Source organism: Cyprinodon tularosa, unplaced genomic scaffold (genome assembly GCF_016077235.1).
Source record: "Cyprinodon tularosa strain WSP-4 unplaced genomic scaffold, ASM1607723v1 ctg361, whole genome shotgun sequence".
Lineage (NCBI taxonomy): Eukaryota > Metazoa > Chordata > Actinopteri > Cyprinodontiformes > Cyprinodontidae > Cyprinodon > Cyprinodon tularosa.
Window position 1 is genome coordinate 1 of NW_024039076.1, and position 15415 is coordinate 15415.

At 39.1% G+C, this 15415-nt stretch overlaps 1 protein-coding gene across 1 annotated transcript; it reads right to left on the reverse strand.

Annotated features, from left to right (window-relative positions):
* Positions 1–11387: 11387 nt before the first annotated feature.
* Positions 11388–12888, reverse strand: wu:fb55g09 (coiled-coil domain-containing glutamate-rich protein 1). Its single transcript, XM_038295872.1, has one exon. It carries the CDS (start codon positions 12439–12441, stop codon positions 11830–11832), a length of 612 nt encoding a protein of 203 aa, XP_038151800.1. The 5' UTR covers positions 12442–12888; the 3' UTR covers positions 11388–11829.
* Positions 12889–15415: the final 2527 nt, after the last annotated feature.

The following is a 15415-nucleotide window of genomic DNA, read 5'->3' on the forward strand; positions in this document are numbered from 1 at the left end:
ACTAAAAGATCTGCCTCCCATTCTACTTTTAGAAATTCTAGGAACCACTAGTAAACCTGCAGATTCAGAGCGAAGTGCTCTGTTAGGAACATCAGGAACAATCAGATCTCTGATATCAGATGGAGCTTGGCCATTTAAGGCTTTATATGTGAGAAGGAGGATTTTAAATTCTATTCTGGATTTAACAGGAAGCCAATGAAGAGAAGCCAGGATAGGAGAGATATGATCTCTCTTTTTCATTTTCATCAGAACTCTGGCTGCAGCATTTTGGATCAGCTGAAGGCTTTTAACTACAATTATACATGGAAAAGAAAAATAAATCATAGTGGCATAGGAGAAAAAAATAAGACAAAACTAAGCAAAAAAGGCAATAAAAAATTAAAAATTACATTCATAAAATGCATACATTAAAAAAATATTGCAGGTAATGCAGGGGAAGTTTTTAAAAAATATTCTCAACTAATTTAAACTCTCAATGCAGATTTTAACTCTAGAACATAGATGAGGAGGTGATTTCACAGACCTCTGCTCCAATCACATTAATTAACAGTAAATACTCAGCTGTCAACATAAAGGAGCCTCATTTATTAGAATATAAACAAAGTGTCTGACATGCATCAGTATAAGTCCTCCTTTTGCACCTAGAGAAAAACTAACTCCACCAGCAGCATCATGTTGGAGAAACTAAAAAAAAAATATATATATTATTAACAGAATCAAAATGATGTTCAGTTAGCCTGTCTCGGAGCATATCTAACCACCAAAGACAAGTTATTGATTAATCCACACTAAAATAAAGGCTGGCACTATAACACAGCTTGTTGGTACAGGGAGCTGCTGTTATCACCACGGGAACAAGCTCGCTGTTGTTGGCAACGTGGCACAGAAAGCTGCACAGAAGTGCAGATATCTGTTAGAACAAGCAATGCTTAGCATCAGAGCCATGCTATGCATTAGAGGATTGTGGTGCTGGAACTGCTGCACAGCTATCCATTATAACAAACTAATGTTACAAAAGGGTAGTGTTAGCTCAGTGGCCCTGCTTCTTACAACCAATTTATTGATACTTATTGAGCTGCAGATCACTATTAAAGTAGACGTCTGTAGTGACATCATTAAGGAGTTTAATCAAAGGTTAGAAATAAGAATCAGAACATCTGTTTGCTGAATAAGAGAGCGAAGTGTCATGATGGGCTCTCAAAGGGGACCCAATTATGCAGAACACCACTGAGGCGGAAACGGGAGTAAAGGTTTTAACAGAGTTTATTTCAACAAGCACTGAGATTATGACAGGTTCGGGTTCAGGCCTGGGAAACTGGTTCACTGGAGTCTTGAGGGTTCTTGGTTAACGCCTTGAGAGGAGAACTGTTGGGTCCTGGGAATGTTTGTTCAGCTGAGTCCGTTTGCTGCTTCAGCGTCTTAGATCTAGAGAGAGGGCAGACCTTGGTTTTGAGTTTCCAGCTCTTGGTCCAGAGCTGCATGGAAATCCAGAGAGAAGTCTTCAGGTTTGGCTCAGAGGGCAGACTCGGCAGGTTAAGCTCTTCCTGAGCTTCACAAGAGAAAAACAGGTTTCCTGAAAGTAGAGACAAAAAGGGTTAGAATCCAATCTGGATTCAAAGTCAACAAAGTGCTCAGAAGGATCTTGACTAAAGTGCTAACCAACTGAATACAACACTGCGACATTGAGGCAAGGTCTGAAGACAGCTTAAGTAGTGGATCCTCTGATGATGGTAATGAGCAGCAGCTGTGCAGGAGGCTCTGCTCAGGAGGATCCACGGCGGACTCTGCTGGAGAAAGATGGTACTACTCCAGCTCCCAACACGAAGTGGTCCAAATTATAATTAAAGCATACAAAGGCAGTAATATTAGAATAATAACTGCATTATACAAAGCCCTAATAAACCTTGATATGTCATGATCTGGCCTGTTTGCTCCTCCCTAATTAGTAATCCCTTTCACCTGTCATTTTCCCTCCCTGCCTCAATTATAATTTATTCCTCTCACCTGTTTCCTCTGGTTTATATTCAGTTCAGCCTGAGCATTCAGAGCCAGATCATTACTTGTCTTTCTGTTAGTCTGTCTGTTAGTTTTTGCCTTGGTTCATGTCCTGGATCCTAGCAGCCAGTGGAATGAGGGGTTTTGTGTTTGTCTCGTCTCCTGATCATCCACTGTTCCTCCCCCGCGGAGTCCTCTGGGTTTTTTTATGTGGGGAGGTTCAGTTTTTATCTCAGTAAGCCTGGCTCCAGGGAGGAGACCAGTTTAAAGTCCTGCATCAAGTTCTGGTTCCTACGTCCTGTCTCAGCTACCCTCTTCCACTGAGCCTGCTCATCTGCACCTGATCCTGTCTGCTCCTGTGCGGGACCACCTGGTCATGCTTCTGGTCCCAGTCAGACTCTGAACCCTCCTGGGAGCCTGTGGATGCCTGGAAGTCTGGATCCTGCCACCTGTTTCTGTTCCTGTCTGTTCTGGATCCCTGACCAGGATCAGCTTCCAGCATGTCCTCTGGGACTGCAGCACTTGGGAACATTCTTGGTCTGGACTGTTAAACCAGGTAAGTGACCAACTCAGATAATCATCTTCTGTCCGATGATCGTGGTCACTTACCTGTGTTTCTCCCACTACAGTGTCTGTGATTGGGCGGTGCCCTGCCCCCCCGCCTGCAGTGTCCGCGAGCCACAGCTCCGCTTTTGTTTATTTAATAAACGTTTTGAACTTTCCTACTGACTGTCTCTCCTTGAATACTTGAACATCTGTCCGCGTTTCATGACATGATAAACATACAACTAACTATGTAAAGGGAAAATGGGAACGAGAATTTGACTTAGAAATTGAAGATATTGATTGGCTCAAAATGTGGAAACTACACCATACAACTACTGGCTCTCGGACATGGAGGGAATTTACCTGGAAAAATCTAATCAGATTTTTTTATTACGTCCAAGTCCAAAGTAAACAAATGCATAGGCATCAAGAACGTTGGAGAGAGTGTGGGGAGATAGATGTCAACCATTTCCATGTGTTTTGGAAGTGTTCAAAACTTTTGGAGCTCTGGGAAACGTTTTACAGTGTATTATGTGAAGTATTAGGGTATGTAATTCCAATGAAACCTGAAATTCTCTATTTATGCAATTTTGGTGATGATACTAGCCATGAAAAGGATAACTATTTGGTAAAAGTTATGTTGATAGCTGCAAAGAAATGTATAACAAGGAAATGGGGGAAGTCAAATGTGCCGTCAAAGGACCAATGAATCACGACGATTGAAGACATATTTCTCACACTGGAAAAAATAGAAACCTAGATCAGTAATTTTTTCTTAAATTAAGTGCATTTGTTCTTTGATAGAGGAGGTAAAAGTGACATTTTGCCAATGGAACAAGACAATTTAGACTTAAAACTAGGTAAAAAAATTGCATTGTCTTATTTAAAGTTCATATGATCTAATTATCTTATTTTAAGAGAAAAACATACTGATTCCATTGGCAAACTATCTCATTTACCTACTCAAATTAAGGGTAAAATATACTTAATTTAAGGATCTTTTTACTTATTTCTAGATTGTTTTTCCATTGCATGGAAAGACTAACACTCAGACTGAGACTACAAGAACCACAGATGAAAAAAATGGGAAAAATAGACATTATATAAACAGAAAAAAAGAAAAGAAGGTGCTACCCAGACATGTTCATGTTAATGTACTTTTTTTTTGTATGTTTGTTGTATGATCAAAAATAATAAAATATAAGTGACAAAAAACAATAAGAAATAGAACTTTCTTGATCTCACATTTTAGAAAATAACTCTCTGTATTTAACCCGTCCCCTTGGGGAGCAGTGGGCTGCCACTGTGCGGCGCTCGGGGAGCAGCGTGGGGTTAAGGGTTTTGCTCAGGGACCCAGAGTGCAGGCTGTGGGGATTTCTCAAATTAAGTGTATTTACCCTTAATTTCAGTAGGTAAATAAGACGATTTTCCAATGGAATGAGTATATTTACTCTTTAAGTAAGATAATTAGATATTATGCACTCAAAATAAGAAAATGAAATAGTTTTTTCTTATTTTAACTAGAAATTGTCTTGTTTTATTGGCAAAGTGTCTCACTTACCTGCTCAATTCAAGAAAAAAATCCCTTATTTTAAGCAAAAATTACTTAATTAGATTTCAATTTTTTGCAGTGTGTGCACAAGTACAGATATATTTATAGATTTAGAGATATCTGTGTTTGAGCAAAAGCTCCTGTTTGTTTTTGTGGTTTTATTTTTGCTTCTGCTAAAGGAAATAAGCTTTTTGTCTACATCTGACTGCAATGCTACTGTTAGCTTTTAAAGGGACTGCATCATATCTTTTCTGTGTACTGCAAAAAATTCGTTTTTTCTTAAAATAAGTGCATTTTTCTTGAATTGAGGAGTGAGACACTTTGCCAAATGGAACAAGACAATTTACATTTAAAATTAGAAAAATTGCATTGTCTTATTTCAAGTGCATATTATCTAATTATCTTATTTTAAGAATAAAAATACTCATTCCATCGGCAAATCATATTATTTACTTGCTGCAATTAAAGGTAAATATTTTTTACTTATATCTAGATAGTTTTTGCAGTGTGCTGGTGAATAAACACAATCCTTCATTTTATTGAACACTGACTGCTGGAGTGAATTCAGCAATTAAAAAACTTCACTGTTTATAAAATATCATGGCTTTTATGTTTGACCTTCCTAAAATGATTCTTCTACACTTCTGTGATGGAAATGTGGATCAGTATAAAAAGCTCAGGGTTGAAGTTGAGATTTGGATTGAATGTCTAACAATGGGTAATAAATCTTGTACAAATGGGACCAGATCTGGAGCCTTAACGTTAATTTGTTCTGGTCTTTCACGTGTTTTTCCGCCCTCTGATTGGTCAAGCTGTGCAACCAAAAGGGATGTTTCTGCCTGTGGAACAAACAGCTGTACTTTTCCACTCCAAACTTTGGCATCTAACTCAGTCCGCTCCTCCTTCTCCCCCGTAGTTCCATGTATTCATAACACACACCTCCCATTCACACATATGGAGGTTCCTCCAGGGTTTACAGACCAAAAACAACTGCCTCTCACTATCTGATTGGTGAAAGGTTGTGTTTAAAGCATAAAGAAAGGCATTGTGCCGTGTTTGGGCTGAGATTCACCTCAGCTGTTTTGAAACGTGACCATAACTCTGGAAAGTATCCCTGTGCCTTTCTGCCTGTACTTAGACTCGCATGGTTTAATCTGTGAGAATCATGATTCTTTTCATATTTTCTATCTCGATTCATGTTTATTTACTTTATATTTTGCAAAGTCACAGATTTTCATTAGTTTTTACAGGTTGTACTTTTTTAAATCTTAATCTAATCTAAGATCAAGGAAAGAAATCAGCATATTTTCCCTGGCGTACTTCTGTCCTCTAAAGACAAACTTTGTTAGTTGTGTATTTTGTTTCTTTTTGTCACTACAGGTGGAAGTTTTCTGCATAGGATCATTTTGTACACTGCAAAAACGATCTAAATATGAGTAAAATTATCTTAAATTAAGTGAATTTACCCTTAATTTGAGCAGGTAAATGAGATGATTTGCCAATGGAATTAGTATTCTTACTCTTTAAATAAGATAATTAGATAAAATGCACTTGAAATAAGACAATATACTTGTTTTTTTCTTATTTTAAATGTAAATTCAAGAAAAAATTCACTTATTTTAAGAAAAAAAATGACTTATTGAGATTGAAATTTTTTAGCAGCGTATATTTTAGTCTGAGCAATGTGGAACCATGCTCTTCTAAATTCTCTCATTACTTCAAAAGTTGTTTAAGTGCACATTTTAAGGTTGGAAAGTCATTAAAATTTAGATTAAGATTTTCTCCTTTTTTACACTGGAAAAACGATAGAGAAATACGCATAAATGTCTTAAATTAAGTGTATTTACCTTTAATTAGAGCAGGTAAATAAGATGATTTCCCAATGAAATGAGTATTTTTACTCTTAAAATAAGATTACTAGATAATATGCACTTGAAATAAGATAATGCGGTTGATTTTTCTTATATTAAATGTAAATAGTCTTGGTCTATTGGCAAATTGTCTAACTTACCTCCTCAATTCAAGAAAAAATGCACCTATTTGAAGAAAAAAATGACTTATTCAGATTTAAATTTAAAGTTCAAATTTTTGCAATGTAGAAAAGCTCCAAAATTCTACACTGCAAAAACAATCCAGAAATAAGTAAAAAATGGCTTAAATTAAGTATATTTAGCCTTAATTTGAGCAGGTAAATAAGATGATTTGCCAATGGAATGAGTATTTTCACTCTTAAAATAAGATAGTTAGATAATATTTACTTGAAATAAGACGATAAAATAGTTTTTTCTTATTTTAAAAGGAAATTGTCTTGTTCCATTGGCAAAGTGTCTTACTTACCTCCTCAAATCAAGGAAAAACACACTTATTTTAAGAAAAAATAACTTATTGAGATTTCTATTTTTTGCAGTGTATCTAGATTCCTGTGAGCTATCTATGTCAGCATCTGGTAAACAATGTCTGTATTTCGATGATGTAAGCAGCAGCAAAAGATATATTATCATTAAAGCTGAAGTGTTAAAGATTACCAAAGCTAAGTAGAGAGAGGAAGCAGAAATACCTTGGAGCAAAGAGCAAAGCTCTATTTGCAGCAGTTAAAAACAGCAGGTTTTCAAACTCACAGCTGAAATCATGGCTGCTGCTCACAGGGCAGAAATGATTCCTCATTTATTTCTCTAACTCTTGTTCCAACAGGTCAGCAGATAAAAGTGATGAATTACATTTTCCATCCATTTCTGCTTTCAGACTGTGTTCTGGCTTCTTTCCTTTTAGATTCTAGTTGTTTCTCTGCATCTGTTAGAATAATTATCAGTTTAAGGGCCATTATGATCAGGTTTCTATGGGGGGGGGGGGGGGGGGGGGGGGGGGCATCACACAACACCTGATTTAGGACTAAAGACGACAGAAAACAATCCTTCTTCTGGACGATAATAAAGCTTGCTGTGTTTCTTGTGTTCTGTGGGAGTGTCAATGATCCTACTTACTGTCTTTTATTCTTTGCCTGAACTTGTTTTTGGATGCCTGCCCTTTTACCTCAGCAGTTCAGACTTTTCTTTTTGTGCGTTCAGAGCCTCTTCTAGTGGCTTTGATTATAAAAATATGTTTTTATATCTAAAATAGCAAGTGATCGAATATGTTAGAGAATTTAGTTAAGGTGTGACGATTCTTAAAGACTTTAAGATCCACATTATCGTTTCTTTGGGCTTTTAAAAGTCCTGTAAAGCTTTTCGACGTTTTTTATTTGACATCTTTTTAACTGAATTTTTAAAGAAAATGTAGAAATGTATGAGTTTGGAAAGGTCTGGAAAACCATTGATTAAAGACGAAGTCGAAAGATAAGAAGAAGCAAACATTCAGGACCTTTGGACTGTAGGATATTTTAGCAAAGAACGTGTCTGCATTTCTCTCTCTGCATTCTGCACCCCCCACCACACTGCATTTTATATATTTGTTTATGCTATCAGTCTCACTTCCTCTCTGCAGAGTCAGCTGACAAACGGGACATGTTGCAACAGTTTGGATCATGAAGCAGAAGCTGCAGCCGACTGAGGAAACAGTCGCAGACATACTAGAATGAATGCGGCACAAAGAGGCCCTGGACGGACTTACGGTGCCTGTGATAAGATAAGACGTAGTGCAAACACAGCATTGGTCACTGTATGTGTGCGGATGTGTGTGTGTTCATGGTTAAAACCACCTCAGTGTGGAGCTGAGCCGCTCTGCTGTCAAAGGCTGAGCTGAAGAGTTAAACCTACTGCTGGCAGGAAGTCTCTGCTTGTTGTGTTCATGCTGCACTGTTGCTAAATCCACATCCTCTGTTCGCTGCACCCATCCACTATGTATAATACCACTGATAACATGTTTAACTGCACAACATTCAGAAGTTACAGACTATTTTTTGCACTTATTTTCAGCAGCTGTCTAAATAAAGATATCCTGTAATTATGTTAAATTGAAATCTAAAAGTCATACATGTTTGGAACGAGAAGCAAAGCAATTGTTGTGCAGTTGGCTGCAGTCTACAGCTTTGCCACTAGATGGTGCTAACTACAACAGGCCAGACAGGTTTTTTTGTTGTTGTTGTTGTTTTTTGCTGAAGTTTGCTAACTAACAAGCGTCATCTGAGAATGGCAGGTTACCAAACTGGACCTCACCTCCACTGCTGAATGGTTAAGGCTACGTTCAGACTGCAAGCAAAAGGAGCAGCGAAAACAAGTGTGCCGCTTCCTTTATGATGCTTGTCCAAGTTTAGTTCTGACGCGTAGCTGAAGCATCTTTGCTGCTCTGGCTTTGCAGTCGAAAAGTGGGTCTGATGCGCGTTGGGCGGAGCTACCCTATCCTTTCTTTGCCTGTAACAATGGCAGCTATATTTGCTGTGATCAGTTGGTAAAAAGTAGTTTAATATGTTTTAAGTGAGAAAGTCCACCTGAGCACAATCTGGGCAGTCAGTTCATCCAGATTACCATCCTTTCTTCAAATATTATTTCTCTGTCGGAGCCGCTCAGACCCCAAGCGGTGATCTGTCACAGGGAATTCCCTTCAACAGCTGCCTCATTCATGGTCGCCTCTTTGCCGTTCGTAGCGCCTGTAAGGCGTTTTTCTAAGTGCGTAGTCCAAACTGCAGGCACGAGAATAATAAAATCGAACATGTTTTGCCAGCAGATTTCAGCATTTTAAGTTAATTAAGGCCTTAATAAACTGTTTCAGAGGAGTGATCATAGCGCTCTGCATCAGCAGCGCTGTTTCTATCTCACTGCCAGCTCCCAGATCAGCTTCTCTGATTGGTTGATGTTGCGTGTCCAGCAGCATAAGTTAAATTTATCCATCTCCAGCAGCTGCTGCTTCTGAAGCACGTCAGATGTTCTGAAGCTCATGACCCGCTGCTCCTGCCGCTCAAAACATGCGTGACCTTTTGCTGCGCCTCGATACGCGTCAACCATTGACTTTGCACGGAAACTAGCTGCTCCTGCTGCCTCTGCTGATTGCAGTCAGAACGTAGCATTAGAGTCTGGGCTGCTGTTGCAGTACCTGGACTGTAAACACCACCTCACTGCTCTGAAGGGCACAAAAGTGCATGTACTTCCTGCGGAGGATGAGGAGAGCCCACTCTAAATCATGTCACAGACTCTGCATCAAACTGATAACACCAAACCAAAAGACTGCATAATTGCACCGTATATATTTAATGCTCTGAACTTCCATATCAATGCTTTTTTTTTTTTTTTATCACTGTTGTACTTTAAGAACTGGAAATGTCCTGAAAACTGTACAAAACGAAAAAAAAACATTATATAAACTGTGTGTAAACAAGTATCAGTTTGCCTAAATCAGATAATCAAGAGATTTTTGTTGTTTGAAGTGTCATTTTTATTTTAGATGACACTTCCTGCTTTGATCTAAAACTTACTCTGAATAAAACAGACATTTTGTATAAAAAGTTTATTAAGATTTCCAGCTTTATCTCCATCATCTTCCCTTTATGCCATTTCTTTTCCTGATGTTAAGTATTATATATATATTTTTAAATCAGAACTAAATAACATGCACATATTTAAACTTGTAACCGTGATCAGTTTATGAGCAGAATGTAAAGGGAGGCTTACACTTCTCCTCTTGTTCTGAGTGGTTGTGATTAACCCACTTGACTTTATTTAATCCGTTTAAACGCATTTAGAAACAGGAACAATGAAGCTTTAGTCGTTTATTTTTACTCACTTTGAAATCACTGAATTGAAAATAAGCAAAACAGTTTGAAGATGCAAAACACCAGTAATACTCTGCAGACTTATAGCATGTCTACCTTCGAGGCTAGGCTGGAAAATGTCCCTTTTGTCAAAGCTTGTAATTAGAGTGGTTGAGGTTATCCTGAGCTTTCTCTTTTGTTTTGCTGCTATAGGCTTACTCTGCTGGAGGGCTTTCACTCTATTACATTCTCAGGTTTTAACATTGTTATTATGAGCTTTATCTGGATTGACTCTTTTCAGCTGTGAGGGGGAGTGGGGGTCCTCATGTTCTTCATCTATAGATGATCCACTTGGTCCTGTCATTTCTCTCTCTCATAGCTATTGGCTGAGCTTTTACTGTGACTTTTACCTGGATGTGGTCTCTCTCATCTTCTATTTGCTCAGAGCTCATCTGTTTATCTTTGTTTCTCTGCAACATTAAGCCTCTAAGGAACCAACCTTTTACTTTTCTGCTAAGTAGAAAGTACTCCTGCATCAAAGCTTATGTGTTTCGTGTGTTTGTCTCTGTCTTCTCCATCTGCAAGTCGATCTCAATGCTGAGCCTAATTCTAATGGTCTGCATGGATGGACGGATGGATGATTATTTGTAATGGTAATATAAAAAAATGTAATAAAATAATTAAATTAAACTAAAACAATATTTCACATCTTAAAATGATTAATAATTTAATGATATGAAATGTGGAAATTCTCAATAAAATAATGAAAGTTTTAGTATGTAATTATGCATACACCATTATCTTTCATTATGTTTCTTAATTAAACCTTTTACATAATATTTACACATTTTGCCAGACATGGATGTTGTGCATAAAGATTGAAAACTCAAAATTTGAAAAAGGCGGATTGATGTTTTAATCAAACAAAATATTAGAATGTCATATGTTTAAAGTAAGCAATGAATTTCCATCAAATAGAAAATGTTTATCATCCGTTTAAATTGCAGTGTATGTTTGTGTAGGTATTTAAAAAATGTACAAGTTGCCATTTTGGTTGTTTATTCTCATTTACAAAATTACTTTAATTTAATTCACAAATACTTTATTAATCCTAAAGGGAAATTAGATGTCACAGTATCTCATGAGTTGTTTGTTTTTAAATTGTAAGAGTTGATGGAAGCTCTTCTGTAGCATGGATACGTCTAGCTTTTAAATGTGCATTAAGAGTGTATTTTTTCTAAGGTTAACGGCACTAGAGGCTCGTTTTCTTTGCAGTAGGCTGACAGGAAAAGGGGAAAGATATGCAGCAAAGGACCACAGATCAGATCCTCGACTAAAACATACATTGGTCATGGACGCCAACCACTGCTCCACTGAAGCACACCCATTTATTGTTTTAAACTTTCCTAAAAAAGTTAAAAACAAACCACTGGACTTTACTATCCAAGTTTGAAGACATTTCTCGTCCAGAAAGCTTTTTCCAATTCAAAATGTCTGCAGTAGCGTTGAGTTTAAAACATTGTTATCCTAATAGTTCCTCAATGTGAAATGATTTGATATTTTTATTGTTGTAATATTTCAATGAATGACTCATGTAAATCCACAAAGACAGTCTTGGTGACATCAAACATATTTATTTAAACTTTTTTTTTATTTTGTATACAGCTTGATGAAGTCCTCAAAGGCCAATCATCTGCAGCCTAATCAGGCCAGCTCCATGCTGATTGGCCCTTTGAGCCCACTCCCACCATTCAGCCATTTCCTTTTAATGTAAAAACAACAACACAAAGCCTCATAGACACAACATATGTCCAAATATCCACAGTAAAAACAAGACGTTTCTGATATAAAAGTTAAAAAAACAACAACATTAATTCAGCCCAGCTGGTGCTGCTTCCTTTAGTTTCGCCTCAGAAAACAAAATGACACTTTTAGAAGTTTCTGATGGACCCAGTAAAAGCATCCAGTCCTCCAGATTCTGACTCAGTGAGGTGGAAACTTTATTTGGTTGACAGTAAGCATGAATCAGAACCAACCTGACCGTGTTCAGTCTGCATCATGGTGAAAGGAAGTCACAGAACTGAGCAAAGTCCCTCTGCATGAAGTTCTGGCTCTGAAGCAGGTCGTCCTCAGAGGGGAAGTACTGCATGCTGTCCTCCTGCAGGAACACGCAGGGACTGTCCCGATCCAGCACCAGCAGGGGGCCCGGTGACGTCATCCAGCCGTCCGGGCTGGGGCTGTCCAGAAGGGCCCCTCTGGCGTTCTCCAGGACGCCCAGGTAGGAGTCCATGTCGGTGAGCTCCAGGTCGCTGTCGGAGCTGCAGCCGCTGTCGCTGCCCACCGAGTCGGACCTCAGGTGCTGCATCTGGTACTTCTCCTGCATCAGGAACTGGTTGGTGTTCTGTGGGGCCCGCATCCCCCTGGCTCTGTTCCCTTTGACGTTGACAGGACGCAGGGACAGCGGCGGTCTGTGTGCGTGATGACGTTGCGGGTGCAGGTGGGGGTTGCGTGCCCTCCCCCGCCCCGCCCCCCCCGCCTTCCTCCCCCTGCAGCTTTTGGAGGAGCAGACGAGCTTCCTGCGGATGCTGGCCTCCCTCACCTGAGCCTCCTTCTCGTCCTGCTGCCTCTGCTGCTGGAAGATCCTCCTGCACACGATCTCTGAGAGCATCTCTGGTCTTTCTCACAGCTGCCTCCCTCCCTGCTCTCCTTCACATCGTCCTCCCCCCGCTCTGTGGCCCTCGGAGCAACAAAGAGAGGCTGGGATTCTCCTTCAGATCACGGATGACCCTCCTCTCTGTCCGAGTCTACCTTTTTACTACTCTCTCTCTTTTCTTCTTGACCTCTGGCTTTGGCTGGTGCATAGCCTGCTCTTCCTCCCCCTGCAGCAGCAGCTTGCCTGCTGATCTGGCTCCCTGTCAGGCCCTCCTCTTTGGCTCTAATATCTCTCCTTCCTCTCTGAATGTTAAATCAGCTCCTCGCAGCTGTGAGCAGTGAGATGCAGGAAGCTGACTGGGCTTTCAGAGAATCTCAGAGTTGATATGGAGCTGGTTCTCCTCAGTTAGAAGTCAGTGGGTGTGATGCACTCTGCTGTGAGCAGCACTGAATGAAGCTCTGCCTCCTCCTCACAGCCAATATAAAGAGAAGGACTGATCCATTCTCCAGCCTGGGGGGGGGGTGCCTCCAGGCAGCTTTGCTCCTTGTTGAAAACGTCAAACATGCCAGATAATTACATTTCTATGTTTATCTGATGGGAATCAGACATCTGGACCCAGATGTGGACCTGCTGATGGATCGGATGGAGGAAAGTGTTTATTTTCAGCAGAAAAAGTCTCCCTGCAGCCTGATGGTTCAGTCCAGTTCAGTTATAGCTGTTGTAATCTGATCCTCAGCTGCTGTTCTTACCCCCCCACAACAACAACAACCAGGCCTTCATCATGGGGCAACATCACTGCACCAGTATTAATCATTACTGCCTGTTCTGCACATTAAAGTACAACCCAATGGAAAAATATACCCAAACATCAATTACAGCTATATAATCAAAAAACTTTATGGTTATCCACAAAAAGAGTCACGCTTTGCTGCTGAAATGTGTCGCATATTGAGGCTGAGAGGATTAATAAGAAAGCAGGTCAACTGTTGATCATTGCACATATTTCAGACAAAAGAAGTCTTCCTCAGAACAGAGAGTCTGAGCTCATCCCTGTTCATGCAGCGCCACCATGAGGTTGGAATTTACAGCTTCACTTTAAAAACTGGAGGAAACCACTGGGTGGGTGAGGATGAATAACCGCTTAGACATGTTTATGTTCCTCTTCAGCATGCATCCTAACAGCCTCCTCTCTTAGGGAGAGTCTGCAGCTCGAATACTTACGCTGCCTGATTATCTGCAGCGCTTTGCATGAAGCATGAGGCCTGAAAAACACTTTGGATCCAGAAATGTTCCTACAGCTGTAAATCAGCCCAGACCAGCGGTTACCCAACCTGTTATCCCATTGGACAAATACTCAGGACTATAAATCACTTTACATACAAAACAAATGTTTTGAAAAGTTTCCTTATTTGTTTGATTTAGGCTAAGGAAAATGGAAACATTTATTTCCAGTTTATTCTAAAACTTTTCCTGCTTCAAGCAAAGTTTAATCTAGCGGTAAAAGCCTGCTTTTTAAAGGATAAACACATTGTTGCAGTTAAAATTCTCTATATTATTTGCCCTAATCAAAATCATAGTTCTATTTGCATCAATCAACCAGGCGGAAATCCGTATGATTTTTGACCGTAGTGCATGGAGGCACAGCATGCTACCAGTCTAGCTTTCAACCCAGTGGTCCAAAGTCCAGATCTTGAAGGCTTTTGCCGTGTGTCTTCCCCTTCACGCTTTCATTTTCTGTTTGTTTACAACTGGAGGCAAGTTCTGGAGCTGTTTGACAAGTTCCTTTTGTATCTATGCTTCTTTTTCTATGTCTGCTTCTGTCTCCTTAAACCCCAGTCGGCCTCAGCAGATGGCCGCTCACACTGAGCCTGGTTCTGCTGGAGGTTTCTTCCTGTTCAAAGGGAGCTTTTCCTCTCCACTGTCGCTACAAGCATGCTTAGTGTGAGGGATTGCTGAAGAGTCAATGAGTCGATGCAATCAACTGGTTTTCCTTAGATAGAAAACGGAATCAATCTGACTGGATGATCTGTTGAACTGTAAAGTGCCTTTAGATGACATGTGTTGTGAATTGACGGTATAGAAATAAATTTAATCTAATTGAATTGAACTAGAATAATAAAACAAGTTGTGTAACAAAATATCTGCAGGCAGATGATCATGCAAAGTCAGTCCAGGGACTGAACAAGGCGCCCGAGCCCCACTTTGGACAACCTTCATTTGTGTCCTGGATGAGCCTTTCCTCTAATCCACTAGTCATAGACAATAATTGCAGTTTTCCTAAACATGATCAACAATCAACGTGCAACCTTTTTGTTTCACTAGTCGATACTCTGCAGCTTCTGAAGGTCTGAGGCAGGCTAAATATAAGGAAATCTATTTCTTTATTAACCTAAATTAACTGCCCTCTTTTCAGAGCTATGAAATATCCACATAACATCAACTAAGGCTCCTCTTTAGAGTTAAAGCCTGAACATGGAAGGGAAGTGAATATCTTTGCATCTAAAATATGTCACATCCTGTCAAAAGCGTTAATGTTTATTACTCCAGTAGAAGTAAAACAGAAGGATTTATACTTTATAATTAGAAGATCAACTTAAGATTTTTACTCAAGTGAAATTGTAAAAAGTAACATTTTTTAAACTACTTAAATGATAAAGGTAAAATGAATGCAATAAATAAATGTTAAGGACAGAAGCTTTCCTGCTCTACCATTTTAAAGGAAACTTTTTTCTTCAATTCAACTTCAACTTTAATTCAACTTCAGTTAACTTCAAAATGTTTAATTTTCTTAGTTTTATAACTAATGGTAACGGTGTTAAATTATACTCTGCCTCATCTTCAAAAACTATTTACTTTGGTTTGACACAAAAAAACAAATTCCAGACAAAGAAATTACCTGGATAAAACACATTATTTTGATGGTTTTTATTTTTTTTTTTATACCAAAAGACCATAATAGAAATGAGATTAAATGAAATAAAATGGGTCT

Coding starts and splice junctions, on each gene's coding strand:
- wu:fb55g09 (XM_038295872.1), bottom strand. CDS start 12,441: ATGCTCTCAGAGATCGTGTGCAGGAGGATCTTCCAGCAGCAGAGGCAG.